This window comes from Clarias gariepinus, chromosome 23 (assembly GCF_024256425.1).
Source record: "Clarias gariepinus isolate MV-2021 ecotype Netherlands chromosome 23, CGAR_prim_01v2, whole genome shotgun sequence".
Lineage (NCBI taxonomy): Eukaryota > Metazoa > Chordata > Actinopteri > Siluriformes > Clariidae > Clarias > Clarias gariepinus.
In genome coordinates, this window is record NC_071122.1 from 4,697,501 (window position 1) to 4,714,217 (window position 16,717).

The 16,717-nt window shown below is 40.3% G+C and overlaps 1 protein-coding gene across 2 annotated transcripts in view; it reads right to left on the minus strand.

The window, feature by feature from the left end:
• The window catches only part of pax7a (paired box 7a), a 52,041-nt gene that overhangs the window by 16,256 nt on the left and 19,068 nt on the right, over positions 1 to 16,717 (minus strand). For both annotated transcript variants that reach the window (XM_053483878.1, XM_053483877.1), the window contains exons 5-7: positions 13,723 to 13,922; positions 6,010 to 6,175; positions 5,722 to 5,918 (exon numbers count right to left, since the gene is read on the minus strand). In XM_053483878.1, the coding sequence (XP_053339853.1) occupies positions 5,722 to 5,918; positions 6,010 to 6,175; positions 13,723 to 13,922 (563 nt within the window). The remainder of the gene's footprint in view (positions 1 to 5,721; positions 5,919 to 6,009; positions 6,176 to 13,722; positions 13,923 to 16,717) is intronic.

Genomic DNA, 16,717 nt, shown 5'->3' on the forward strand with positions numbered 1-16,717 from the left:
ACATACACTACTGATCAGACAGAGAGAGGAAGGAGAAAAAAGTACAGAGAGACTGGCAGAAGACACTGGCAGAGAAAGAAAGATGGACTGAAAGATAGACTGAAACATAGACGTGGATAAAAACAAAGAAAAAGAGAAACATACATCGATTAAGAGAGGGAGGAAGAGATAGAAATAAAGAGAAGCAGATCAAGGAAAGAAAGAAATACATGAAGGACAGAGAGACAAATTAGAAATATAAGGAGAGATGGGGAAAGAAAGAAACAAAGACAAAAGGAGATGGAGGGAGGGAGGGAGAGAGAGACAGCAATACAGGGGGAATACAGACAGAAAAAAAGAGACCTGGAGACTGATAGACAGACAGATACAGGCAAAAAAAAGACAAAGAGAATGAAAGAGAGATAAGAAAGGGAGGAAAGGGAAGAGACATGGTGAGAAAGACAAATAGAAGCAGACAGGGAGAAAGAGAAAGAGAGAAAAAGAGGCAAAAAGGAAAAAGACATTCCAGGAATTGGAAGTAAACATTCACAAAATAGAGAGCAGAAGTTTTCGGGACTCTCAGTGTTGTTGTTTTACTCTCCCATATTCAGCAATACCTGAACTACTGTCTCTACTAGTGGGGGTGAAAAAGGCAGATAATATATATTTCTCTTAATACCAAGACAAATCAACAGAACCCCCCAAAACAGACCCCTTGGTGTTGAAAGTTTTGGCGCCCATTGGTGATTTGGGAAAACCCGAGCACATTTATTGGCACGGATCGTCTTTCTCAAGCCTCTTATGTGCCTTTTCCAATTACACCACAAACATAAACAGTACCAGTTTTAATATAATTATTAAAACAAATACCCCTCTGTAAACACACACACACACACACAGAAAGTGTGTACAGGGCGGTATAAATATAGATATGTGCTCTTCTGCTTTGAGAGCATGCCAGCTGACACCGTGCCCAGTCTGCAGCTTATAATAATGCCCAAGTGTGTGCATGTGCGTGTGTGTGTGTGTGTGTCTGCTCATTTATATGCAGGAGTAGCAGAGGTTTTGTCAAAAGTCAGTGAGGAACACCGAACAAGAAGGCGAGCTCATTAGATCTGTGCTCTGTTCTTTAGCATGTGTGTGAATTGCAGCGCTGCAGAGGAGACGAGGAGAAAGGTTCAGTCGAAGTCGCACCGTCTCTCGTCCCTTATCTCAGTCAGACAGTTGTGGAGAGCTTGAGAGTGGCGGCGGTGAGAGCAGTTAAAGCGGGCAGCGTGGGCACACACAGGCCCGGGGACAAGGATCAAAGTGAGAAGTGTGAGGAGTGTGTATGGAGGCTTCCTTACTTTTACTCACCAGACTGCCTCACTCATGTGTCCAGAAATTTCTACTGATTCTTCTCACTTCTAAAATCCACAAGGTGCTGGTTAGGCACATAACAGTGTGGTGATTTTGGCTGATGTAATGATTTACAGGTCAATGACTGTAATTAATTATCCCAACCATTTTTATGAAGAAGAAGAAGAGACAATCGGTGCGTTAAAGAAACTATTTTAAACTGATGTGTAAATAGTGTAACAACCTAAAACGCTGATTTGGCTGTAAGTACTTTAAAAATATTCCTAGTCTATCTGCGTCATCATCAAGTGCATGGAATCGCATCATATTACATCATATTTATCGTATTATATTACATTGTGTTGCATTGCATCGTCACGTATTGTATCGAACCATATTACATCTTATTGTATCATATATTACATCGTATCCTATTGTATCATATATTTCATTATATTGTATCATATCATATTGTATCGTGTATTACTGTACATTGTATTGCATCTCACTGTCCCTTATTGTATTTTATTACATTGTATCCCATTATTTTATATCATATTATATTGTACCATATTGTATTGTATTGCATTGTATCACATCACGTATGATAACGTATCATAATGTATCATATGATATGGTAAAGTGTCACATCAAATTAGATTTTATTGCATTTTATCGCCTGTTGCACTTTATCATATGCTACTGTATTGAAATGAGTTCAGTAATATCATCAAATATTTTGTATCTTTGCATATGTAAGCCTAAAGTTTATTCGTCCAGTCTTAAAGGAGAAATGTTTCTATCATGTGTTAAAGGCTTCATTCACATGCTATTAACTTTTTAAATGACGAGTGACTGAAAACCAGGTTTAATATGTTAGCCTGTTCAATAATATAATTTAACATAATAAAGTGTGATTATTTGAGGACACATCTTTTACTTTTTTCATTAAATTATTATTTATCTATAACCTATGAAGGGATCAAGGAATGAAAATATCCCAACTCATGTTTTCCTTGATATTTTTCTGACCTGTGCTTACCCTATTGACCAGCAGCCATTTTCTCCTTTCCCTCTTCCAACACCTGCTGTGCTCCAAAATGAAATAGGGACCAAAAAAATTCCATACCCCTGGCCTGGTCGCGCACAGAGTAATAGATCTCATTTTGACATAGTGCCGCTCCGAGTTGAACCTCTCGACTTCCTACAAGCGACGATGAGCACAAGCAGCGGCGATGGGTTTTCTGCCGGGCCGTAATGAGAAAATGTAGTGTGTCTGTGTGGGTTATGGGATTGTAAAGGTGACTGCGACGGCTGTCCCGAGATCAGCAGGGATCCATTACCACAGGCCACTCGGCCACCGCAACCCATTTGCCAGGAATGACAACATTTTCGTCAATTTTTACCAGCCGTGAGCCGAAATAGCTTGTCTCCACCAAACAGATGTTCAATATAGTAGTGCTTATGGCTAGAAAAGTGGCGATCTCTTGTTTTTTGACCAGAGACAGAGAGAACTCTCTGCGAACAAACCAAGACTTAAAGCTGCATCTCTTCCAGGTTAAAGATTCCAGCTTAAAGAGTTCAAATGCAAAACCCTCTGAAATAAGAGCTTCCCAAGTTACTGGCATAGTTTCTGTTAATAAAAGGTCTCTTAGCCACCAGAGGATCAGGATACACAAGATATGAAACATCAGGTTCATTCAAATACACTGTGCATTTTTGTAGATTTAGAAAGATGTACAGTTTGATATACATTACTTTAAGTGTTACAGTTCAAATTAAAAGTAGTACTTTTATAAAAACAAGTATTTTTTAAAGAATTCATTATAAAAAAAAATCTATTTAGAGAAGAGATAAATTTTTTACTTAAATATCACTATAATCTAATTTGACCTCACAGCTCTTCAGCTAGTGTATTTAGTGTTGTCTTTTATTTTGAAAAACCTCATCGATCCTTTTTCGTCTTGTAATTTTTAAGGATTTCTTCCCACCAGATTTGTTATTAAATCTCGTTCCTGTGATGAAAGAAAAAAAAAAAAAATTCTGCTGGGAAAAGCTTTACGACAAACAGCCTTTTATTAGGAAATGCTGCTGGAATGCCCGGCATCTCCTCGGCATCTTTAAGTTTTTGCCCAGATTGAGCTTTACTGTAGCGGGGAAGCTGAGAGATTCCTGCTGAAAAGGACGGATGTGGAGTTGAGCAGTAAGTGACTGCAACAGATGCTTGAGTGCGGTAGGGATTCCTGAGTTCGGTCGGAGGTTTCGTGTGAAAGTGCTGGCAGCCACAGCGTACAGACGTTGAGCTGAGGCTGAACTCTGGCTCTGCTGTCAGGCCGGACATATATCTCCAGCCCAATGAGAGTCTGATGGCTCTACCACATGGCCAGAGAAGAAGTAAGAGGTTTAGCCCCTCACCTTCCTCTTAAACCTATGATTTAATCCCTATGATTTTCCACATTTTTAGAACACACAACGGTGAGAAAAAAAATCCTGTCCATAAACACTGAATCAGTTTTATACCTCTGCTCTTACTGTAACTCCAAAGGGATGAAATTGTTATTATTGGCAAAGTACTGATTTTTTCCACTACAACAGCATGCCACAGAGTTCTTAATTCCTTATCAAATTATAGTGCACGAAAATATGAACTGTTTATCCATATCACCGATTTAAGCCTTTCTAAAACGTCTAATTAAAAATGTCCCAAAGCACAAAAAAATAATACATAATTTTCAGCCAAAATGTTAAAAATTTTGCATCTTCATGAAAAAAACCCCCCAAAATTAATTTCTAAATTCTTCCCAAGCCCAGACGCAGCGGCCCTAATCCACAGCTTTAACCAGGAAGCATTTATCAAGTATTACTGAAAAGCTGATTCTGTAGCCGGTATTACTGAGACACATTAATGGGTAAGAAAAAAAACCCTCTGTGTGTGCTGTGGCATTTACGCAGGTTGAGCAGGAGAGCATTAGCGCTTTAAACCTCTGCACTGTGATTAACAATCACACACACGGCGAGAAGCCTGTGTTATCCTTCTGCAACGGAAAAGCTCTTTTTTTGTCATCAAATCCTTCATTCTTTCTTCTTGAGGAAAAAAGAGGGAGAGCTAATACCACAAAATGTTCTCCAATCTGCTTTAAAAAAAGGAAAAAAGACTGTGGGAGAAAAAAAAAACTCTCAATAAAACGTGTGAACGAGGGGTAATTGTGGACAAATGCAGCATTGAAATTCATTTTCAACTCTTTACACACCATTTCAATCTTATTTTCTGCTTGTTAGCCACATCTTGTTGGTAAGGGTCAGCAGGACTGGCCAGTTTTGATGGGTAATTGTGTATAATTCACTCTCCGCTCGCGTCAATACGCATTGTTATTCATCGCTCGGTCTGTCTAAACAGGCGTTTGTAACAGATCTACAGTTAGCCGTACACAGAAACACACACAGCGACATGTCTACCGGACACATGCTGGATAAGAAAACCCTCAGGCTTGTCTGCCTATTGAGTCAAATTGCAATTAGGATGCTGAAGCATCAAATCACATTCAGCAATTCTCTCTTAACTCCTGGAATAGAGATGAGAAGCACGCCAAACAACTCCAATATCATCAGCTTCTATTTCCCGCTCATGTTGCTTAAACATTTTTTTTGAAACTATAGCTATTTTAGTAGGGTTTCCTTACTGCTCAGTAGCACGCAAGGTGATGAGTAGACACTTAGACTTAAGCTGTTGAAAAAAAGAATCAGTGACGCGTGTTGATATAAAGCGCTGTTCCTTTTCATATTTGCAAATATGATTATTTTGCTTCAACGGCACATCTCGGAGTCTAAACAAAGTTGCAAACAATTACATACCTTATTTTTTTAAATCTAATTATAGATTTAATTCAAGTTTTATCAGAACAAGCACCTTAATTATAAATGACCCTGTAATTCACAGCTGCACTATTGTAAAAGCTGCTATTCTAGAGAATGATTTAAAAGGTTCCGACCCAACAGAATCCAGAATTTTAGTGTGCTTTGATGTTAATTATAGAAATAAATCAAGGACACTAAGAATTGCAGTGAAAAAAGGAATTTAAGATATTATCTCAAGGTACAGTTTATGATCTTATAAAGTGTTTCAGAACCTGTTGGAATTATATTTTGAAAGAAACCTTAAATTCACAATAGTGCCATGCCATGGATCTCAGTAGGTGCTTTGTTTCAGAATTCTGTTTCCATTTTTTTTGGCAAAGAATTCAGCGCCACGAGTCATTTATTATTATTTTCTTAAAAACAAATGCAGTTTTATTAGACGGGACGAATATAGGCTAATCAATGTTTTCATGTAAATTGCAGGTCAAATCATAGACACATTGCCCCTTTAAACGACCCAAGACTGAGGTCGTTTTCATTAGGTCTGACCTGTGGGGAAAGCCCGTTGCTGACTGGGTTCATGTGGTTGCTCGAAGCCGTCGGGTTCATGAAGGTGTCTGAGTAGCTGGAGAAGGTGTGGCGATTGGACGAGAGGCCGTAGGCGGAGCTACCGTCGGCCGAGAGCCCCCCCTGGTGCATGGAGGAAGGCGGGAGAGGCTGAGGTCGATGCAATGTGCTACTGCCATCTAGGTTGCAAACGGACCCTGTGTTAGAATGATCTAATATCAGCAAAGTCAAAATTTTATTATAAAGACTTAGCACATGATCGGTTCTTACCCTGAGAGAGGGTGGTGCTAGGATATGTGGTCTCTGGAAGCTGATAGGTTGGAAGTGTTGGCATTCCGGTAGGAGGAAACCCTCCAGGTAACAGGTGGTTAAATGCTGCCAGCTGATTGGCTCCTGCTTGTTTGCGCCACCTGGCTCGTCGGTTACTAAACCACACCTGGATGGGAACAACAAGAAGTCAGTCAAGGAGCAGAACGAAGAAAAAGGAAAAACAAGCCTTGCAATTTATTTGTTAATCCAATCAAAAATTTAGTTTTATATAAATGTATCTATAAAAGAATATATCTTCGAAAGTCTGTAAAAACTCTTTTCATTTTTAACAAGTTGTGTTCAGGAACATGATATAGTTAACTCCATTTAGTGTGACAGAAGCCGATACACAAGCGGTTAAAAACCGTTTCTAACACCAAAGTCACAGATGGACGGCCATTTTGATGCAAAAGTGCTTGGTTCGATCTGCTGAAATACTCTGCCGCGCTCATTACCCATTAGACACAGTAAGAATAAATCCGAATCTTCGTTCTATTCAGAATTAATAACCCCAAATATTTATTGCTCAGACATAAACGCGCACAGTGGGGATGATTGAGAGTGTGTCCCTGTGGGATAGAGTGTTTTATCACACAGCGAGACCCCTGTTGTTCTTGCTAAGTGCCTGAAGCTGTGTTCTGTGTAAACAAGGCTCCCTGAGCTGCCATTTAGAGAGGCTGCATGATTACGAGGTCGGTGGTAGACCACACATTCCCGTGACACGGACATTCCCTCGGACAGTTTGACCAGAAGGATCGCAACAGATACAGTACGTTCACGATAAAGTCTTGCATTTTAAGCAACCCATTGAGCCTCGGTCAATAAGTAAATTCCTTCTTCTACTTAATCCATTGTCATCAAACCGCAAAATATGCTCACAGAGAAGCGACTCTAGACGCTCATCTTCAACCGACAGTAATTTACACTTTGTAAAAGGCTTCTGCTTGACCAAAACATGAATATAATTAAAGGACGTGAAAGGGCCCGGCCCGTACTGACGGCAACCTGTTCCATTTCACCAGGACAAGGCCGGGGCCCTGTGTACGCCAAAGGTTGAACGACATTGATCTATGCCTCGCACTGGCAATTCATCCGCGCTTAATACACTGTCAGCGCAGTTCATCTACTGTTGTGTTTCAAATGGCCTGGTCCATTGTGAGGCAGGATGAAAGAGCAGGACAAAGAACTCTCAATACAGCGGACTGAACACTGGACACAAAGAGGGGGTGTCCCTTTTTAAACAGGCCTTTAAGAGTTCCACTTTCATGGTATGCACACAAGGACACACTCTATTCGGAGGCGGTGGAACCGCAGACACACTCGACAAAACACACATGCACAGACACACACCCACACACCCTTACTCACACACCCCTTTCTTGCCCGACTCCCCCCCCCTTTTTTTTGCAAAGTGGTATTTTTATTGTCTGTGTGCAAAACTGTCAGGTCGCTAGCAGCTAGCGTCTCATTCAAACCGGCTTCAATGGACCTTTAGCGTTTGATTCGACCAAAGATGACTCTTAACCATCTGTCAAGTGTTCGGTTCAAACCCCTCCCCCCCTTTTTTTCCTTTAGTCTTTAGTAAGAGAAAGCAACGCCTACCCTTCCCCCACTTCCAGACTATAGAGCTTCTGAGGGGGCCCTTTAACTCGGACCCGAGCCTTAATCCAGAAAACTCCGGCAAGGGGAAAAAGCAGCAAAAGTCTGCGCCATGTCATCGACTGGCTCCATTACGGTGCGCTGGAGCGGGTGGCTAGGCTTGAACTGATCCCCTACTGGGGTTGAATAAACAGGTCTTTCCAGGCCCTGGGGCACAGAAGCTGGGATGCACCACTTCCTTTACTTAAATGACTCTGAAACAGTAGCAGTGCCACATGACCTTTGACCCCAGGACCCTACTCTTGACCCTGTCACTCTTTTAAATCCATAGTGCTAAAACAACACAGTGCTTCTGGGTCTGAACACAAACTTTCTATATGTGACATAAAAAGACGACTGATTAACAATTTATTGCAATTTTTTGGTCTGTTTTTGGTTTAAACAATACCGAGTAAATTGTGTGTGTGTGTGTAAAAAAATGGTTCCAGGCCACACCAGGCTCTGCTCTGGACCCTGATCACAAAGTCACCTTGAACAGTTCTAGTTTTCCCTCCATTCGACAATCCAACCTAATTCCTCCACAGAGGCCTGTCTCATCCTTCATAAGCATTTCCTGTCTACGGAGACTGATGATCAGAAGCAATATGAAGGACGACACTTTCAGAAACTGTCGAAGGGATGCTGTATATGAGAACAGGACTTAGTGATAGAGACAGCGACAGTTAAAGCGTTTTTCATCACCTGTGTCAGGGCCATAATAGGAGAAGCCACATTTGGTTATCCAGCTTATAGACTGGAATGAAACAAAATGTTTGGTTTAAACCATTCTGATACAATGCTCTTTTTACCAATATAAAATATAAATAGATTCAAAGGGAAAAGTTATTTTTAAAATGTATAAACTTTTCTTCATATTCATTGCATCTGTTAATTATGGAAGAGAATTAGGAACACTATAAAATGGTCAGACCCCCCCCCCCCCCTTTAGTATTCTGACTTTAATCTCAGAAGATTTTTATTAGAAAAAAAAAAAAAAAAGAAATTCTCAGAATTTGAAAAATAAATCTTCTGTAATGAATAAATAACCAAACCACTGATTTACATTTAGTCAGGGACACAAGAGAGCTTAAAGAATATACTGTATAAAAAAGCTTTCTAAATATGGCATTCACTAAATCATCTAATAATGCAATAAAGCCGCTGCAGCGCATCAGCTACCACAGAGACACAATGTCCTACATCACCATCTTTTTATCTTTGTCTTAGTTTACGGATCCGTGTAACATCAGGTTAGCATCACATCATAAAATCATTCATAACAGGTAGAGAGAGAGAATCATATGAAACTTTCTCTCGTACACACACACACACACACACAACAAGAGGCATGATAATTAGTTTCCTATGTTGCATCATTCTTTTCACTAACTGACTATATCTGTCCTACATGCATAGTCGTCTAGTATGTAGTGTGTCATGTGATGCGTGTAGCCAACCAGGACTCAGCAGTGTCACTAGCGCCACCCAGTTCTAGTTCCTGTTGGCGCCAATTTTAACCAGATATAAGAAACCTTTCATCCAAAAATTTAATTTCTTTCTATTTCTAGCTTCTGATGCCAAAATTTCTACAGGTTTTGGGTGCAATGATTACACACAGACACATAAACACACAATTAAACATACACACACACACACACTGACAAGCCAACCAGCGCTATGCTAATTAACGTAGCTGTTAGTGCGAAACGCAGGGAGAATGCGGCGGGATTAGCGTGATAAGTATCAAAGAAAACAGCGCAACTCAAAGCAAGTCATTTAAATTCTAATAATAAAAAACTGTTCGAACATTCACACAGATGCACTGCAACAAATTTGCTCGTCTGCAATCTGCACCAAATCCTATTTATTCTTTTATAGAACATAAGCTTAGACTCTGAGGAACGAGGGGCTTGCCTGTCGGGCTGGGTGGGATTTTTGTGCAAGAAACTTACTGTAATAAATCCAGGGCGCTTCTCAATACGGCTATTACATATAGCGGATCACGCTAATACTAGCATGCTGCGCTGATTTTTCTCCCCCAGTGTCAACGGTTCTACTACAAGCAATAAAATAAAGTCCTCTCTCAAGCTGCTAGCATAAAGACAGATGCTAGCACGATCCTGATTCGAACTTCCTCCCAAATCGATTTGTATGCTTCATAAACAGGCAATGTTTATAGCTTATTAGATTCTACTTGTAATAACGTCATGCGCTATGTTCATTAGTGCTGAAAAGAGGATCTTTGTGGTGGAGCTAAGATGGAGATAACCAGAGCCAGTTTAAAATACGTCAGCGCAAATGAAATGAGAACACAATCCAGGTTTATTGGAAGAAGAGCTGATTTACAACGAGCAGGATCTTCTTCATGTTCTCTTCCTAGCCTTTGGTCTGCGCTCGTCTTTCTTTCTCCATAAATGCCCTGCACTTTTACATTCGACCCGGCTAACGTTTCAAAGCAACAGCAACAAGCCCCTCTCTCTCTCTCTTTCTCTCTCTCTCTCTCTCTCTCTTTCTCTCTTTTTTTTTTGCTTCTCTCTGGGAATCAACCTGGCCCTTAGCTTTCCAGTTCGGTTCAGGGGGTAGTACTTGGTGTTTGGGTAGTCTGGAGAAACCGTCATACCAGCGTGGAATGAATACAGATCCAATCGCACAATCTATCAACCGGGGCAATAAAAACTGCACTAGGGCTTTCTGATGAAGACGGATGGGATGAGGAGTCACACAGGAGGGGTCTGGAAGTGGATCTGACACAGGAGATTCTGCTTCACAGTGAATACTTTGATATACGTAGGGTTATCATAGATGTCATATCTCATCATGTTTAACGTTTAAGCAGAGATGTTTAACAGCTCAGAGGTCATGGAACATCAAGAACTTAGCTTTGCCTTTGTTTGAAATAGTATTTGTGCCTGTCTGCATGCTAGCAGCCTTATTACCAGTCAGTGATACGACTACTACTATTATTATTATTATTGTTATTATTGAAACAAATTCAAGGGAAAAGTTCCTTGGGCCACGTTACGAAGGTGCAAAAGTAGATTTTTAATAGCAGATACCTTATTATTTGTTTATTTGGAAGACAAACTTCCTTGGAATTAGGCATTCCAAGAAAGGATTTATAGGATTTATAGAATTTATTCCAAGCAGTTATTAGAAATAAACACATTCCTACTTAAAATTTATTATTTTTGTACATTTAGACACTTATGCAGAAGAAAAAAGTCAAGTCAATCCAAGTCAATAATAACAAGATGCATCAAAATGCAAAACTCATAACAATGTTTCTAATGACAAAAAGATACCGTAGTAAGGTTCATCTTGTCAGAAACGAGCTTTGTGAATAGCTTCCACACAAACCAAGTCAAGAGTAAGATGATAAAACTTCATCCGCAAATCTAAACCTTGGTGTGCGATATGTTTTTGAGAACACTTAAGCAGGTGAAGAGGACACACGGGACTGACGTGGAGATGATCGAGGTCTGGTGAGGACAGACCCCTGTCCAGGCCTTTTACTCTCCCCACTGTCCCACTGCTTCAGCCCTACCAAACTGACATCTGCTGGATGGGTCTGCACAGCTGCCAATAAGCAGGTCAGCATCGCTGCCAAAGGCCTGTCTATTAGCTAGCATGAGAGAGCCAAGTATATAACAAATGCCCCAAGTTTGTCCCCAAAACCAGACCAAGGAGATAAATATAAAATGTTTGTTACTGTGGTTTTCCAGAAACCTTTATTGTACTATTATAAATGTGGTCAGTAAACCTGACAAAGCATTTGTTTAAAAAATTGATTAAGGTTGCTATGGACACAATTTCTTTGGAAGTAGATAGAGAAAATGGTCTACCAAAGTCTTTCTGTTATTTTATATATTTTATATATATATATATATATATATATATATATATATATATAGATTGAGGCACTGACTCACAGATCTTTTAGAAGGGCACACATTTAGGTGGGCACACACCACTTGTTGTTTTGAAACCGGTCCAATAAAGCAGTTGAAATTCTCTGTGAGGATGCCAGAAGATCATGAATTTGAGTAGATGGACTGAATCCAACCAGTGACAAAACCATCCTAGACACAAAGTAGGGGAACTTTCAGGACGTCCACGATTGACCCCACACTCCCTACCGCTGTCGTCCCACCCCCGAGGCTGCTGGCTGAACAAGACTTATGGCTATTATTTACTCGGTTTAACCACAGTCCCTTTCTTGGAGTGACCTTCTTAAGAAAATTGAGTTTGAAATGACCTTTGATGATTTTCAAAGTGTTTCAAAATTAGATTAGGAGGAGAAAACTTCATTAGTAAAAAATTTATCTGTAGACATGAATTCCTCAGGCCTTCACATGACATCGTTTAGTGTCATTACACTCCACCACGACCTAGATGGGCCATAATTTTTTCCATCATTTTGACTCGTCTCATTCTCAAATCTAACTTACCCCCATTACAGTAAAACGTGGGGAAGATCCATGAGAACAGATCCTGTTGTTGTTCTTATCCCGCTGCAGTTATAGAAAAATAAAATCAACATCTTCTGACCAATCAGAATGCAGAATTTAACCACCCTGTTATGATGTTGTTTAAAGCACACACACTAAAGAATACCTCATGCAGCAAAGCCGTGTTCAAACGCTGCTATGTGTCAGACGTCTTTCCGGTTTCCCCCCATAACTCAAAATCACAGGAACGAAGTTGTCCATGTGAGTTTTATTTTAACAGTCATGCACATGCAATATTGTTTATTACATCAGTCAGATTCTAACAGATGTATCGGATAAATGGGCCATCGATCTACTTCTGTCCCTGAGCTCATATTTGTCTTAAAGGACATCTTAAAGTGTCAAATAATATGAAAAACAAGCGTAGGGTAATCTCTCTGCATTCTCCCATGTAGACATGGGTCCTTTAGACACATGCAAAAGCCGTTAGGTTTTCTAGATGGCTCCGGAGTGCAGGGAAAGAGGGTCCATGAAGGGCAAAGAGAGCGAGGGATAAAGAGAAGAAAAAAGGCAGCCCCCTTTTCTTCTTTATTTTTATACACGCTTGATTGATTAATGCTGTTGGGGGGCATGGAGTCCCCAGAGAGCACGAGCGATCTGTGATACGTAGAGTGGTTTACAAGCGGCCTGCTGTCTTTTAAGCGCTTGGAGGAGATGGAAAGCCTAGAGGAGAGATGAGAAACTCATCAGGAATGCGTTTTGTCTCACTTTCTCTTCTTGTCTGTCCGTTTGCCCCCCCACTCATCGTCTCAGAGACAACAGCTGCTGCTATAACTCTACTGTATTTGCTTTTTGCTCTCCATAAAATCCACAGGGTGGCAGAAAGCTGTCAAAAAGATATCTCAGAGGGTGGGTTGAATAATAATAAATGGACGCAGGGTCCCCTCGTGATTGTTCTGGGTTTTCCGAAAAAGTTTCCAGTGAGTTAAAACACTGAGTCATGAGTGGATAAATATACAGTATGGTATCAGTGCATAATAAACTGAGACTAAACTAATTAGTAAACATGGCACTAAAGATCTTCGGGCTTGTCATCAATATGTCCGTGTAAAAATAAATAATACAAATAAATAAATAAATAAATATCCATGTTAACATATGTAGTGTATTTCTTTATATAATTTGATTAATTACAAATGGATGGTAAATATTACCTGCACTATGTACAGATTACTTACAATTCTGTCATTGCAAATGATCATAATTACATGCTTTGCTTGATGATCGTGCCATTCTGTTGTGCCTTACATATGAACTTGAGGCCTATAAGAAATAATTTTTTTTTTTTTTTAAATAGGACACATCTTGCAAATTCTCCCCAGGGTATGCTTCTACTGTAATGTTAAACATCCTGTTGTATTGGTATGTTGCACTTTTTTAAATGTCTGTACTCTATAGTCTTTTTCTCCTGATCAGAAGGTCAGTAGTTTGAACACAAGATCCACCAAGCTGCCATTGTGGGCTCCTAACCCTGCCTGCTCTAGGAGCACCATATCAAGCTGTCTGTGTATCTATCTGTGTGTCTAACCTGTACGCGAGCCTCAGTGAGTTTGGTCCTCTGCGCCAGTTCCTCTCGGGTGTAGATATCAGGGTAGTGTGTCCTCTCGAAGGCCTTCTCGAGCTCCTCCAGCTGCTCGGCGGTGAAGGTGGTACGACTGCGTCTCTGTTTCCTCTTCAGAGGCAGGTCCGGCTCCGACTCCACATCCGAACCCTCGTCTGTTCGGTGACCTGAGGTTCAACATCATTTTGTTACCATATTTTAAAGCACTTTCACTGTCAGCTATTTCTCTGTTACATGCTCATTTGTGCTTGAACGAGTTATGTAATAATCTATTGACATGCTTTGTAAGACTAGCATTTTTAGCAATCCTCCTTAACCTTTCAGCAATTCTAAGCCACTTTGTACTTTTATCCATTTGTATTTATATTACCTGAATGAAAGACAACATAACTCCTGTTCTCACTTCTGTTAATAATAAGATATAGCATTAATATAACCACGCACTGCTGTTATACAGTAGAAAATGAATCAACATCTTCTGACAAATCAGAAACCAGAATTCAGCGTTCATGTTGCGTTCAACTTTTTCCAAAATCGAACCAATAATTGGCAAAGATAAACAGCTCTTTACCCGCAGCAATTTATGCACGAATGTGGACATGTATACAAAATGGAAACACAATGAACACAAAAAAAAGTAGGAAAAAAAAAAAAAAAAAAGAAAAACGGGTGTAAAGCCGAGGGAGTGCAATCACAGCAGTATTAATGTTGTGTTATCTTCACACGGAGCCCAGGCTGCACTTCGTATGGGTTTTATTCATGTGTGGAGTCTTCAGAAGCATAATCCTGCCACTGAGCTCCGGAGGCCTGGGGACAGCGCTGGGAGGGTTATGGTAATCTACACAGGACACCTTGCCGTTCGGCGTCTCTCTCATTCTCTCCACGGCGGCCTGAGGCTAGCCGCTCTGAGGCAAGCACTTCAAATAAGGATGTTTGATACTCTATTACTTCTGAGCCATTGAATTCCCCAGTCTTTGTGGTTTGGTTTGGAGCTAGGGTTTGAGAAACATATTACAACAAATTGTACATTTAGCCTCTTTTTTTCTGCTGCTGTCAAACAAGAGTACAAATTTAGCATCTTTTTTTTGGAGCGTACAACCAAACTGCATTACAGCTCCAAAAACAATTTTTTTTTTAAATCTCACATGATAAGTTGAAAAATTGCATTATACTGCAGTTATGTTGCATATTTACAGCGGGCAGGTTTGGGGGGCTTGTGCAACCTTAAAAACAGAAAAGGCTCACTGGATTTTTATTTCTGACAAGTGGAAGAACATGGACAGAAATGTTGCTCCAGGTTCTGTGGTCTTGCATCATCGCTAAGCGAAAAAGGACTCAAATTTAAAATAAGAAACAAGAGAGAAGATTGAGAGAAAGAGAGATGGAGAGGATGTGAGCACCTTCCCGCGCAATACCACAGCTGTGAGATGAGGGAAGATGGAAAATCTCCTTTTGAGACGCTCTGTGCGTGTGTGTGTGTGTGTGTGTGTGCGTGTGTGTATCTGTCTCGCAAGGCTTTCAGCAGCCTGGACCACTTCTTAGCAGCTTTCTCCTCTCTCAGTCCAGCTCCCAGTTTTCCCCAGTTCCTGAAGCATCTGCCAGGAAGACTATGGGCTACAGCACTGTGCCAACTGTGTGTACAGTATCTGTCTGTGTGTGTTGTCTGTCTGTCCATGTGCAAGCATGTTTTGGACATGCACCAGAATTCACAAGAAGACTGAGGGCAAATACAAAATCTGTTAATAATAAAAAAAAAAAAAGAGCGAGAGCAAAAAAACTGGCTGAGTTTCAATTCCAGCTCCGGAGTTTAATTAAACAAGGAATTATGGGATTATATGGAGACTATCATTACAGGCCACTTGAGGAGTCTTCCCCGAACGTCTTTTTTTTTTGTCTCCCTGATCCGAGGCTTGATGATTCTTAACGGATTACACGCGGCCGCAGGACATGAGTCCGCATTCATTAAATCAATTCTTGCGTCTTCCCATCTTTTAATAAAGATTGATTTTTCCAGAGCACTCCAGCAAAAATATCCTTGAACATACAAACTTGGACATTTATAAATCTGGGAATGTACCTCTGTTGGTTTTCATGATGATGTGGCACTGAGATCTTTTTTGCCTCTAAGGCACCATGACAACACTTGAACTCACTGCAGTGGGCTATAGATCACTTTCCTAAGTCACCTGTGCCTCGTGTGTGTGTGTGTGTGTGGGGGGGGGGGGCGGGGGGCAGTGGGGGGTAAGGCAGTGGAACAAGGAGTGATGGTTGATTCCACACCACAATGGCGTTTGCTCCAACTCTCATTCCCTCACTACATTCATCTGTATTTGATTCAAATAAAATAAAAAAAATTGTGAAATGTCGATACAATTTTAACATTGTTGGCTTTGAAACAGTAAATATTACAAAAACCTTCCAGTATTCCTCTTAAGACCTGGATGTGCATCAGTGATCATTAATTAGACTAAAGAGCTTCCCTGTAATATCGATCACTTTTTAAAAAAATATTAAGAAGGCATGGGAAACCGAAGTCGACACAGTAGCTAAAAATGAACCTTTTTTTTTTTTTAAGTCAATCCCATTTTTCTCATTTGCTGAATTAATACTATTATGTTAAATGTCTTAAATAGAAAAGTGTGTGCAGTGAGTGTGTCATGCAGAATAGCTTTTATTTCCAGGTCAACTCTCTTCACACTAAAATGCACTACAGCAGCATTTTTTTCATATTACAAAATAAATTCATATTGGATTTCAATCCAACATTTTAAAAAACAACTTAATTTTTACACACACACAGGACTGGAGGTCAACAGCCGCGTCCCTGACAAGGAGCAACGGATTATGGTAATGAAAGAGACACTAGCATTGATACACCAGAGGGGGGGGGTCGGGGGTGTTCAGGATATGAATCCCATCTCTGTCCCAGTGAGAGCCTCTGATTGGAACGATGGGTTTTTAT